At 34.7% G+C, this 14,748-nt stretch overlaps 1 protein-coding gene across 1 annotated transcript in view; it reads right to left on the bottom strand.

The window, feature by feature from the left end:
- The window catches only part of OLFM3 (olfactomedin 3), a 231,194-nt gene extending 219,084 nt beyond the window's left edge, over window positions 1–12,110 (bottom strand). The window contains exon 1 of the mRNA XM_040232201.1: window positions 11,607–12,110. Within this exon, the coding sequence (XP_040088135.1) occupies window positions 11,607–11,675 (69 nt within the window). The 5' untranslated portion in view covers window positions 11,676–12,110. The remainder of the gene's footprint in view (window positions 1–11,606) is intronic.
- Between the last annotated feature and the right edge of the window lie 2,638 nt (window positions 12,111–14,748).

Raw genomic sequence — 14,748 nt, 5'->3', positions numbered from 1 at the left:
CTCACTTCTTTATCTTTTCACTATATTTGAATGTGTTTAACTCCATGTTCCATGTAAATTCATGTATAATGTCATCATTTTTTAATCTCCCTTTTAATTTTAGGACAAATATTTCGATATGAAGTGTTTTCTCACTTTGACTGATAGGGAAGCCCTGCTGCTTTGGCATCAACGGTGGTACTGCTAATAATTACTGACTCCTTCAATCCACTTGATTCCTTACTCTCAAGTACCTTATGCCCTGGTTTGAGTCACTGTATAACTACCTTTTGGCATGAGCTTTATAGTTCTCTGTACATTTTGTCTTATTCCTAGAGACTTTTAAGATATGTGGAAATCAAACTAGAGTCATTTTATTCCCTGACTTTGTCTAGGACTCTGATTACTGTAGAGAGAAGAATATATGGAGCAAAATATAAATAATAAACTAAGCATAGTAAAAAGTCTTTATTGTGTCTTGAGCTTGATGATGTTTTAGTTTGTTCAGTACTACAAAATATGCACTAAGATGTGGTTATGGTGCCACAAAACTCATGTAGATGTGAACTTTCCCAGAAGTGATGGCATCTTTTGTAAAGCAACATTTCACCAGTGACATTTTGGTGCCAGTGAATCAACATTTCCAATACTGATCTCTGTTTGAAGAAATCCTGCCTTTTGTAACTGGTCCCTCTAGTAATGCTATTTAAGTCATTACAGGATAATACTTCTTAATCATCTTCAATTTAGTTGGGAAAATGAAAAGGATTGTCTATTCAATTTATGTCCTCCTTAATGGGGTGATTTAGATAGCTGTTTATTTGGATTTGGACAATTGAAACAATTTTATTACTGATACTTCTTTTCAGATCATTTTAACCTGTAAAGTTAAATATAAAAAGTTGCATTTTTGACTATATTTAATTCAGATAAATCTAACTCTACCTCTATTTGTTCTTAATTATTTAACTTTATTTTCTTTGGTAGTGGTGTGCACATATAGGCATGTAGTACAAATGTGAAGCCAATATTACTTCTCTTTCTATGGAATATTTTAAGAGTATATAGTAAGATAATAGTTTCAATGGAATATTTTAGATCCTTAAAGTTAACTCAGCTCCTAAAAGAGCAGGAGAAATATAGATAATATACTAATTTATCTAGTAAGGTAAGACATTACATAAAATAAATGTAGTCAAAACAATAAAATGTTTAGACTCATAAACTTATGTAATTATGATAGACTGTTATACATACACTAGGAATAAGAGGATTTGATAACAGGCATCATGAAACATGCAAGTAGTTCACAAGAGTATTGAGTTTGCAGCATCCCAGAAAGTTCCGAGAAGTAAAAAAGTAGAACTAAGGATAAAAAGCCTCTTGATGAAAGTGAAAGAGGAGAGTGAAAAAGTTGGTAAAGCTCAACATTCAGAAAACTAAGATCATGGCATCTGGTCCCATCACTTCATGGCAAATAGATGGGGAAACAGTGGAAACAGTGGCAGACTTTATTTTGGGGGGCTCCAAAATCACTGCAGATGGTGATTGCAGCCATGAAATTAAAAGATACTTACTCCTTGGAAGGAAAGTTATGACCAACCTAGATAGCATATTCAAAATCAGAGACATTACTTTGCCAACAAAGGTCCATCTAGTCAAGGCTATAGTTTTTCCAGTAGTCATGTATGGATGTGAGAGTTGGACTGTGAAGAAAGCTGAGTGCCAAAGAAGTGATGCTTTTGAACTGTGGTGTTGCAGAACTCTTGAAAGTCTCTTGAATTGCAAGGAGATCTAACCAGTCCATTCTAAAGGAAATCAGTCCTGGGTGTTCTTTGGAAGGAATGATGCTAAAGCTGAAACTCCAGTACTTTGGCCACCTCATGCGAAGAGTTGACTCATTGGAAAAGGCCCTGATGCTAGGAGGGATTGAGAGCAGGAGGAGAAGGGGACGAAAGAGAAGGAGATGGCTGGATGGGATCACTGACTTGATGGATGTGAGTTGAAGTGAACTCAGGGAGATGGACAGGGAGGCCTGACGTGCTGCAATTCATGGGGTCACAAAGAGTTGGACATGACTGAGCGACTGAACTGAACTGAACTGAAGGATAGGGAGACAGGACAGGAAATTCATCAAAAAATTTAAAAGATATAATTTTGTACCATTCTTCAATATAAATAACCTGGTATTTGTTCCAAGGCCTTAAAAAACAAGGTTCTTAAAATTAATCTTACTTCCCTAACCCGAATATATTATCTAATGAGCATATGGACAAAGAACACAGATTTGAGTCATTTAACCTAGGACTTTAAGGTTTTTGTTTCATTTCTTCATTTGTTCACTCAGCAAATGTTGACAAATTCCATATCTGAATAGGCACTGTGCTAGTTGATAGATAGGAAAGGATAAGATGATGACCACAAATGACACAGAGCCTGTCCTCAGCTACATTATAATTTAGTAGGGCAGACACATTATGGTAAATACCCAGGTCTTTGTTTGTTTGTCTGTTGTTTTAAAGAAAATGGTAAGTATAATAAGTGTGATTGGAGAGAGTGTTTTACAAATCTAGGAGGAGGAGAAATCCAATTTATTCTGTGTTCACTGAACACCTATTCTGTGTCAAACACAGTGCCAGCGGCTGTAGATGCAAAGATAAATAAAACATGATTCTTTTCTTATAAGAATTCTTAGTTTATCAGGATTACCTCCTTCTGGGGTGCAGAGAGTGTCAGGAAAGATTTCTGGTAGAAGTGACATTTTAAGTTGCATCTTAAAGTATAGGTAAATTTTTGACATGGGGCAGAAGGATAGAGCTTGCCATGGAGAGGCAAAAGCAAGAACATAGCAGCATCTGTGATCTCTTTTTCTGGTATTATTTTTATTCTTCTCAAAGCTTGGTATGAGAATGACAGAAGGCATAACTTTGTGATATATGCTTTACAACACCTTGTTTTTAAAGCACAAAAGATAAATGCTTTTAGAAAACTATATTCTTTTGAAAACATTTTGAGTATTTTTATTAATATTAGGAACATTTATATTATTGACACTGTTGATCAAACTGATCTTACTTTATTTCTGTATCTTGGAACCCCACCTTTCTCCAGAATGGCTTGCAGTCTGAGTAACATGTGTTTTAAACCTCACTGCAGTATGGTTTGCAGGTGTTTTTGAAATACTATATTTCTTAAATATTGGTTGGTCATGGATAGGGTTTATCTAGATATTATATAATTGCTCTCATCTATTTTTACCCTTCATATGAAATAATCAACTCTTGAATTACTTAGGTGGACTCTTATTTGTATGTGCAAATCAGGAGAAATGTTATTGTGTCTAATTAAGGGTCAAGTCTTTATAAGGAATTTATAGTAAAGTCTCTATTGAGAAAAGCAAGGGAACCAGTATAAACAGAGGAAGTGGAAAAAAATCCAAGAGAAAAGAGAATTATGTTTATAGAAGTGGTCATTTTTCCATTACTACTATGGTCTGAATGTTTCTCTCTCCCTAAATCATGAGATGATATCCTAATGCCCAAGGTGATGATATAAGGAAATGGGGCCTTTGGGAGGTGATTAGGTCAGGAGAGTGCAGCCCTCAGGTCTCTCAAAATTTGTGATCTTACAAGCTAGACTCTACAAAAAAATCTGCTAATTTTTAATGAATTTAAACATTATTAAATAGAATATCTTAGTCTATTTGGACTACTATAACAAAATAACCCAGACTGGGCGTCTTATAAACAGATTCTTACTTCTCACAATTCTGAAGGCTGGAAGTTCAAGATCAATGTTATAGCTGATCAGTTGAGTTCTTTCTCCCAGGTTCCAGACTTCTTACATTCTCACATGGTTGAAAGAGTGAACTATCTCCCTGTGGCCTCTTGTATAATAACTCTAATCTCATTCATGAGGACTCCATGTTAATGATCTCATCACCTCCCAAATGCCCCATATTTTCATATCATCACCTTGGGATTAGGTTTCAACATATGACTTGTGGGAAGGGGAGGGGGCACAGACACACAGACCATTGCATGGAGCCATTCTAGAATATAACAAAGTAGTTTCAAGAATATGTAGATTTTTTTATCTAGTAATGAAGACAGGGAGGCCTGGCGTGCTGCAGTTCATGGGGTCGCAAAGAGTCAGACATGACTGAGCGACTGAACTGAACTGAACTGAATGCAAAAAATGCCATTGATAATTTGATAGGATATTGCATTGAATACGCAGATTGTTTTGGGCAGCGTAGTCATTTTTATAATATTGATTCTTTAAATCCAAGAACATGATATATCTTTCCATCTGCTTATGTCATCTTCAATTTCTTTCATCAGGGTCTTATAGTTTTCATAGTACAGGTCTTTTGCCTCCTTGCGTGTGTTAGTTGCTCAGTCGTGTCCAACTCTTTGTGACCCCATGGACTGGAGCCCACCAGGCTCCTTTGTCCATGGGATTCTCCAGGCAAGAATACTGGAGTGGGTTGCCATTTCCTTAGGTAGGTTTATTCCTCGGTAGTTTATTCTTTTTGATATGACAGTGAATAGGATTATTTCCTTGTTAGTATATAGAAATGCAAGAGGTATCTTTTTATCAATTTTGTATCCTACAGCTTTACCAAATTCATTTATGAGCTCTAATAGCAATCTCTGTGTATAGTGTCATATTTGTATGAAGACACAGTTCAGTTAGGTCACTCACTCATTTGTGTCCGACTCTTTGCGACCCCATGAATTGCAGCACGCCAGGCCTCCCTGTCCATCACCAACTCCCGGAGTCCACTCAAACCCACGTCCATTGAGTCGGTGATGCCATCCAACCATCTCATCCTCTGTTGTCCCCTTCTCCTCTTCTCAATCTTTCCAAGCATCAGGGTCTTTTCAAATGAGTCAGCTCTTCACATCAGGTGGCCAAATTATTAGAGTTTCAGCTTCAAAATCAGTCCTACCAATGAACACCCAGGACTGATCTCCTTTAGGATGGACTAGTTGGATCTCCTTGCAGTCCAAGGGACTCTCAAGAGTCTTCTCCAACACCACAGTTCAAAAGCATCAATTCTTTGGCGCTCAGCTTTCTTTATAATCCAACTCTCACATCTATACTTGACCACTGGAAAAACCATAGCCTTGACTAGTCAGACTTTTGTTGACAAAGTAATGTCTCTGCTTTTTAATATGCTGTCTAGGCTGGTGATATCTTTCTTTCCAAGGAGTAAGCGTCTTTTAATTTCATGGCTGCAATCACCATCTGCAGTGATTTTGGACCCCAGAAAACACAAAAAACCTCAAATAGCCAAAGGAACCTTGAGAAAGACAAATGGAACAGGAGGAATCAGGCTCCTTGATTTCAGACTATACTGTAAAGCTACAGTAAAAAAAAAAAAAAAATGATACTGGCACAAAGACAGACTTATAAATCAATGTAACAGGATGGAAAGCCCAAACATGAACTCATATACCTATGATCAATTAATCTATAATAAAGCAGACAGGATATACAATGGAGACAAGACAGTCTCTTCAATAAGTAGCACTGGGAAAAACTAGAGAGCTATGTGTAAATAAACAAATTTAGAACATTCTTTAACACTATACACAAATGTTAAACTCAAAATGGATTAAAGACCTAAATGTAAGACCAGATACTATAAAACTCTTAGAGGAAAACAGGAAGAATGCACTTTTTCATAAATCACAGCATATATCTTTTTGGATTCACCCCTTAGGTAATGGAAATACAAATAGATACTTATTAAACTTAAGAACTTTTCCACAGCAAAGGAAACCATAAGTGAAACAAAAGACAAGCTACAGAATAGGAGAAAATATTGGTAAATGAAGTGACCAACAAGGGCTTAAGCTCCAAAATATACAAACAGCTCATGCAGGTCAATATCATGAAAACAAACAACCCAATCCAAAAATAGGCAGAAGATTTAAATAGACATTTTTTTTCCCAAAGAAGACATACAGAGATGGCCAAGAAGCACATGTAAAGGTGCTCAACATTCTTAATATTAGAGAAATGTAAATTAAAAATACAATGGAGTATCACTTCACAGAGGTCAGAATGGTCATCAGCAAAATGTCTACAAACAGCAAATGCTGGAATGAGTATGGAGAAAAGGGAACCCTCCTATTCTGTTGGTGGCAATGTAAATTGGTATAGCCAGGATGTAGTATGGTGGCTCCTCAAAAAAAAACAAAAAAAACAGAGCCAGCATATGATTCAGCTACCCTACTCCTGGGCATATATCCAGAGAAAGCTATAATTTGAAAAGAAACATGCACTCCAAAGTTCATTGCAGCATTATTTATAAAATACAAGACATGGAAGTAACCTAAAATGTCCATCAAAGAGGAATGTATAAAAATGTGATACGTATATACAATGGAATGTTACTCAGCCATTAAAAAGACTGAAATATTGCCATTTGATACAATATAGATGGACCTAGGGACTGTGATATACTGAGTGAAATTAGAAAAAGACAAATATCATGATATCAGCTACATGTGAAATCTAAAAGAAATGATACAAATGAGCTTATATACAGAACACATACACAACACTGTAAATCAACTATAAAAGTAAAGTGAAGTCGCTCAGTCGTGTCTGACTCTTTGCAACCCCATGGACTGTAGCCTCCAGGTTCCTCTGTCCATGGGATTTTCCAGGCAATAGTACTGGAGTGGATTGCCATTTCCTTCTCCAGAGAATCTTCCCAACCCAGGGACTGAACCCAGGTCAATCTTGTAGACAGACGCTTTACCATCTGAGCCACCAGGGAAGTCAACTATACTCCTATATAAATTAAAAGAACATGTCAGCTTCTCATTTTTACAGATGAGAGCATTGAGATCAAAGCTTCACAAAGTTATATATGTGTGTATATTTATTATACTATATATATGTAATTGAAATAGGAAATGGCAACCCACTTCAGTATTATTGCCTGGAAAATTACATAAGCAGAGGAGCCTGATGAGTTACAGTCCATGGGGTCACAAAGGGTAGAACACAACTTGGCAACTGAGCATGAGCACATATGTAATAAACACAGACATATATACATATTAGTGGCAAAGTTGGGATGAAAAATGAGGGTCTTGTCTGGAATCCTGACCCTTTTGCTTCTCACTCTGGTGCTGCTTTCCATCCCCCAGAGAATGGGGCATCACAATACTCATCTTCTAAAGAGAACTGTTAGAAAATTACAAAGAATAAGAATTTTCAAAGAAAAATATAGGAGAGCAGTACCATTTTAACCTTGTCAAGTTACTGAAAGCATAAGAAAGAATATTTACATTTCAAAATAAATGTTTAATTGTGTTAGGAAGGATGTTATAGAATGGGAGTAGGGAAGTCATTTACTTTTTCAAAACATAGATGGACTGTATTGAACTTTTCACTTTTTTACCATATCAGGGTTTATTGGTGTGTAATTACAGGTCCCTGCCAGATTCTATCAATTAGTATTTTCTGTTCTAGTATGAGTTGATCCTGTTGTATAGAGGATGTGTCTGGCAAAAAGGAGTTACAGGAGAAGATATAAGTCACCTTTAAAAGGTGACTTTTAAAGCAAATTGATACTGGTCTCAATTTATTTATCTTGCTGTTTTTGCTGTTATTATTTTCATTTAAAAGCTACAAAAACATGAACTTAAACTAGATTTATGTACTAAAGCCACCCCTAGCCAATTTAGGTCTTTGATAATTTTCTTTAGCAATACCAAACTACAAAGGCACTTTTACATAGGCACATAACATCTTCTGTTATGAAGATAAAACAGCATAATTATTGAAATTCTCTTACTTCCTATCATGTTTATATGGCTTAACACAACTGTCTTATTTCAAGCAAGAGTTCTAATGGGCCGAGTTGTTTTAGAGAGAAAAAACAGTTTGGTGTTGAAGATTATTGCTGAATCATTGTTTCATTTTATGCCTGTGGTGTCAGCAAGTACCATGGTAATAAGTTTAAAATATTTCTAGGTAAGGATATAGTGAATGCTTTCTCAATCTAAGCATACTAGGGCATTTTGCAATATATTTATCACACAAGTATGACTGCTTTAAAGTATTAACAGTCACTGCAATGTGTGGCTATTCCTATGTCACCTCCTTTTAACTGTTCCCCAAGTGTCTGAACCTGGTATAAATGTTGTGTTTGAAATCTGCACAGTCATGGTTATATCTCCTTTCTTTATAATTCAGCATTGCAGAGCAGAGAAATTCATGGTTCCGTTTCAAGGAATTACTGTTTTGTTATAATGTTCAAACAATGGTCTGCTAAAGATTTTCTTGTAAAAGAAAAAGAGGTCCACTCTCCTACTATCAAGGTCATTACTAAACTCTGTGTCTTCAGTTTAAAAGCACAGAGATGCCATCTAGCAGCCACCCTCAGGAATTTCCTACACAGAAATAGTCCTTTCTCTGCAATAATTGAATTCTTACAAGCTTTAGGTTTTTCTTTATTTATTGAATGAATAATGATTTGGCACATTGCCTGTAGTTCAGATACTCCATTACAAGGGAAATTATTTGATAGCTTTTAAAATAAGCAAAGTGATACACCCATGAGTTTTTCTAAATGGAACTGGAAAGTTGTTAATAAGATTTTAATTAAGAAAACATAATTCTCATGATTTTTTTGGGGAGGAAAATCGATAATCTATGTAAAATAAAAATAACTGATTAGTATTGAATTGCCTTCCTTTACTGAAAGAAAATACTAATCTTACCGATTTCCTGGTATATTGAATGAGAGAAAAGAAAGTAAATGCATGCTAAAAGTAAGTTCATCCTATGATAATAAATGTTTTTTTTTCTTAATTTAAATATAAAATTGACTTTCAAGTAATTTATCTTACCATAAGATGGCGATATCTAAGCACTTTATGAAGTCATATATGATCTATAAGTTTCAATCTCAGGAAGAATGATTATAAACATAAATATAATATAGTCTTCTATGAAGTGGAATTGGTACTATTGTTAGAAGGCCTTTTATTCCAGATAAATTAATATATAATAAGCATGCTCTAAAATTTAGTTCTCCAATATTTGAAATATGTAATAATTTTCTACCTAAAAAATGTCTATTCTGTTTTAATAGCTCTCCTATTTTGCCAGTTTGTGTGTATCCATGCATGATTTATATATAGTATAAATGTAAAATGTAATAATAGAGAGGAATACTTAAATGGATTTATTTAAAAATATGATTTTGAAATATATCAGCCCTTATAGGTTAATATATTAAAAAATTAGCTATTTAGAATTTTTGTATGTTTGTTTCATCACTTAATTATTACTTATTTGTCCATAAACTGGTCTAATGTGCTATTGTATTATTAGAATTAATTTTGATTTTACCAAACAATTTGCATTATGGATGCTTATTTTATTATCTAAAATATATAGTTAGTAAAAAAATAACATTTGATATAATTTCTATTTCATAGCCTAATTGATAATCATTCTGAGAATTTAGTGGTACCATTTGTGATTTTGGGGAGGAGAGATGATATAGTTTGGTGATTCTTAAAAGTTTGATAAAACATAACATGTTCATTTTTTTAAAGCAAAATGTGTCTACTGTCCAAAGACTTTACAATATTAAAATCACTTGCTATGAGCATTTTAATATTCTCTATATTGTCATATATGATATAGAACAAATACCCATCTGGTGTTCTTTGCACACTGTATTGCAATATCTAGAAGCTGAAAAGGACAGTTTGAAAAGTTAATGTATGACTTTTCTTTCCTAGATTTCTCGGCTCTGTTGTATCAAACAGCCAGAATTCAGTCTGAAGGAAAGTTTTCTGTTGTTGAATACGTGGAAATAAACTTATCAATACTAGAAGATCATGTTGATTAAAAATGGATCATTTACTTGGAGGATTTATCTCAGTATTTATCAGAAGCTCTTCTTTATATATTTTTAATTTGAGGAAGAATGGGAAAGGGAAATGAAGATATTTATGCATTAAAGATATCATAAAAGTCAAATGAACATGCAGTTGTTAGTAAAACTCTGCATTATGAAATCATTTTAAAGAATTAAAAAAGTTTACGTCCAGTGATATTTTTATGTAATAACTCAGTGATTAGCTTTGCTTTTTAAAAATGTACTACCAAGAATATTCCAAATGAACTATATAATAGAATGTATTCAGAGCTGTAATGAACATAATGCATTGAGAGTGGCAAAATATACCATAAATCCAGAGAAAAAAATTAAAAAAAAATATGAAAGCAAAATCAGCACTTTGTACCTGGATGTAAAATGCTTTAAAGCTATATCTTGGTGTATGAAATATTCCATTAAGATCATTAAGACAATATACTGCATGAAAATTTCACAGTGTCAATATCAGCATAACCATAACTTTAAAAGAAAATTATTTTATTCTAATCAGGTCTTTAAATATGAAAAGTGTACAGAAATAATTATAAGTATGTATGACACGATTCTAAATTTTCACTATGTACTGATTTAGGCCTAGAAATATTCAGCCAACCACAATATTAGGCTATGCTTAGTTCTATTCAATTGTGAAAAGAAACAATTTCTCTGCACTATAAGGTTATTTTAAAATAACTTTACTATATTCAAAAATATAACTTTGTAACATCACATCATTTTTCCTATTGTGTCAAATTATTCTTAACCAGTTAAATAAAATAGTTTTGGAAACTGTATTTCCTTACTTTTTTTACTAGATGCTTTGTATCTTATTCCAGATAATTACAATTTTATTAGAATGCTGATGCTCTCAAATTATCTCACTTTATCCTCAACACTTTTCTTATATACTGCTGAAAATATTTCTCCATATTTTCTGACTTTTTATCAAAAGAGGTTAGCGTTCACTTTAATTGCCAGTACTGGATAATTTGCAGAGTTCAACAGCTCTGAGAGGACACATCCTTCCTATTCCACTCCTGAGTTTCAAAGGTTTCTTACTTCCTGTTTCTTAACACTGGTAATCAGAACTTCCTCAGTGTTCTGTAATTTCCTTAATGAAAAGAAAGAAACAAACACAAGCCCCTTTGCCCAGTGCCTCTCAGCCATGGCAGAGAGTAGAGCTCTGCTGCTCTGCCGTGCGTGTTACCAGCAGCATCCCAAATGTTTTGGACACAAACTGCAGCACGTCTGCTACGGGAGTATTATTGACCAGAATCAGCTGGAAAACGCTTCTCTCCTTTCAACAAAGAAACGGTTCACATCTCCGAAACATGATTACAAACTGCATTATTTTAACTGCTAACTCTTTTGCATTACTCGTCCGACTTCAGAAGAGAACGTTAAGCCCTTGGATATCAAATAAGCTAAATTCTCCGGAGAGCCGCATTGCCCGCTGCCAATACACGTTATATTCCCTCCTGGTCCCTCCCCCACCTCTCCAGGACTCTACCTTGAGGAGCTATTCTTCGGGTAGTTCACCTTGTTATCTTCCGAGCAGTGGGATACGCCAGGCATCACAGGATTGCTAGAAAAGCTGTCTTTAATGTTTCTTTTCCTTTTTATTTTGCATAATTAAATGCATTTTTGGCCGGTCTGTTACATATCGCACATTTTTTTCAAACAAGAGTTAAAATATTGCCCATACCTTGGAAGGATCTAATCCAGCAAGCAAAGACAGCAGCAGGAGATTGAGTAGGTTGGACGTCGCCTGCATTCTGATCTGCGTTTTTGCCCCCTCTTTACTCTTTTATGTAGCCACTCCACTCTCACTGCAGAGACCTTTCCTTCGTCAGTTGCACTTTCTGCCTGCCAGTCAGAGCAGAGTGGAGAAAGAGGCAGTGGCAGGAGCGGTAGCGGTAACAACAGCAGCGACAGCAGTAGCGGCAGCAGCGGCAGCCGCCCTGGGGGGCGATCATTCCGCAGGCATTCTCAGAGCTGGGAGTCCGGGAGTTCTAGGGGTGGGTTGAGCTGCAGTGGGCGCTGACCGAGGTGCTGAAGCGCCTTCAAGCCTCACGCCCCAATTTACCCTCTCTCCCGCGGCTATCTAGCCAGCCCACCTCAAAAGTTTTGACCCAAGAAAAAGATAAAGGGAGCAACTGCTGAGAGAGGTGTGGAGACCTGGACAACGGATATGACATCACTACAGCTCCTGGGGGCTTGGGGAGATATTTTGCGAGGAATTTGTTAACCAAACAAGAATTGACTCTCCTATTCCAGTTCAGCATTTGCTGGCATCTTCATCTGCAGAGTAGTCAGCTAGATAAAGGATTATGAAACAAGTAGTGCCTGAAATTGTCTCCTGTTATTTACAGAGGACCTGATACCATATTTAGTCCTTTAAAGAAAGTTTGCAATGCAGACTATTAATGTGTATTTTCTTCTCAAAGCACACAGTCTGTAGCTATTATATATGCATATATAACATATTTGGTTAGGAATTCATGTGTTTTTAATCTATCTAGGGCTTTTGATCATCTGAAAATGCTATGCATAAATAAATGAAGAGGCTTTTTTAAAAAAAACTTGTAAATGAGATATTCTACTAGTGACCCTATACACCTGAAATTTCGGCCCCTCATACACAGTCATTCCCAGAAAAATATCCTTGTCAATCTGATTGTGTTTATGCCTGAGGTAGAATTCAGTGATGGATGGACAGTGGGATGGGAAAAGCATTATTTCTAAGCTTCCAAATACTTGTTTTCCAGACCTCAAGAAAACAGGCAGACTAGCTGCCTCTTAGGAGCAGAGAGAGAGAGTAAATGACAAACTAACTCTCTCATATACCCTGAGTCATTTAACTGTACTCAAAAACTTTGTTTTTGTAGCTGGAAAAAGTAAATGTTTTCCATAGGATAAAAAGATGGGGAAGAGTTGACAACCACTCTCATACAACTTTGCCTTTAATATGACAAGTTATGTTTTCTGTTGATTTTTCTAGAAGTTATATTTCTTAAGAATTACAGTATATGAACTGGAAATATGAACATTTATTCTACATTAAACAGTGGATAAGTTGTTTGAGACATCAAACACATACTGTGTATAAAATCTCTAAAAACTTTTACTGAAGACTTCTTTAATTAAGGAAATCTTTGTTTTTTATAAATTTAAAATCACAGGGTTTTTATTTAACTTTGGTTTTCAAATTCATTTCAAAAGTAAAACCGGATAAATGACAAAATGGACACTTTTCAAAGTTATAATCCCTAAGGATTTGCATCATACTACACCTGTTTTTATCCTGATATTGTGAATATGTGTGCATGTGTGTATGATACCTTAAGGCTTTTTTTTTCCCTATGGAAAGTAATGAGAAATAAACTTGAGAATTTCTTTTGAAGAGATGTATTTAAAAAAGAGATAGCAGAATAACAGAAAGGAAGTGGAATTATTTTAGGGTTTTTAGTTTAATAATAACCCTGACAATCAACCACAGATTGAAATTTCCATTATTTCCTAACCTAAACAGAAAATGGAACTTTTCTATGGAGGTAATAGATAAAAATTCAGAGTTATTTTGGAATAATTTTCTAGAGCATGTTTAAAGCTGTTTTTCTCTTTTTACATTTGTTTCTTCATCTATCAAAGGTAAATCAGTATATTTTTCAGTGATCCATATAATAAAAATTGTTGGAAATTTTATTCTGCACCCATTTTCAAACCTCTCAAATCATTGCACAATTTAAAAATGAGCTTTTAGAGGTACAGTAGGTTGGTGGTTATAATAGTGCATTTTTATTACCTGTAGTTAATACAACATGATTGTTTGATTGTTGTTACACGTGATTTTCTCTCTTCTTAAAATATCTTCTGCAGATTTTTTCAATCTCCACCTCTCAGTAGTCAGTGCAGCATGGTTATTTTGAGTACAGGAAGCTGTATTTAACAGGCACACAAAATATGAAAACCATCATGTCAATTTTTATCACCTCAAGATCAACTGCTATTCTTTTAATGACATCAGTGTTTTTTTCTGAGAATAAAAATTATTCTGATCTCATATATGTTTCACAATATTAATGACTATACAAGAACTCCTACATAAGCACATTTTTTCCTTTCAACTCTATTTCCCTTTATTCCATGGGACTGGAATTTCATTTGTAACAAGCAGTTAAGACAAATTCCATGCAAATGTAATACAAGATGGTAATATTTTAATATCTGAAGTAAATAATTAATGATAATTGTATTACAGATGAAAACAGATGATTTTAACATATATAAAACATACTTTCTATAAGAGAAGCTTATCCTTGTGTAGAGAACACTCAAGCTCATTAATAAACCAAAAATTATTGAACATGCCACTGAAAAGCAAAAGCTGTAGCTAAACATAAGCAATAGTCTACTACTACCTCTGTCTTTAAAAAATAAATAAAACTGTACATTTTTCTATAACGTAACTCTATTGTTTTTGTTAGTCATTTGTTTGGTAGTAAAGCTTTCTTATAGTTCTATAAGTCAGTTTGACAATATTGTAGGCCACATCATATGTACATAGCAATTCATACAGCATTCCTCCTTTTTAGAAGGTCCATGAAACTCCTTACATATTGTGTCCTACATGAGAAAATATTTGATATTTATGTATCTAATTGAAGTTGATCTTCTATATTTACAATGGGTATAAAATTGCTTTGATATTTATAAAGTGCTTTAAAAATTTTTAGCCAGTATTATCTACAGGGCTTCCCTAGTGGCTCACATAGAAAAGAATCCATCTGCAATGCAGGAGACCTGGTTTCAATCCCTGGTTCAGGAAGATCTCCTGGAGAAGGGAA

Source organism: Oryx dammah, unplaced genomic scaffold (assembly GCF_014754425.2).
Source record: "Oryx dammah isolate SB20612 unplaced genomic scaffold, SCBI_Odam_1.1 HiC_scaffold_28, whole genome shotgun sequence".
Lineage (NCBI taxonomy): Eukaryota > Metazoa > Chordata > Mammalia > Artiodactyla > Bovidae > Oryx > Oryx dammah.
This window is presented reverse-complemented; position numbering and strand designations above follow the sequence as displayed.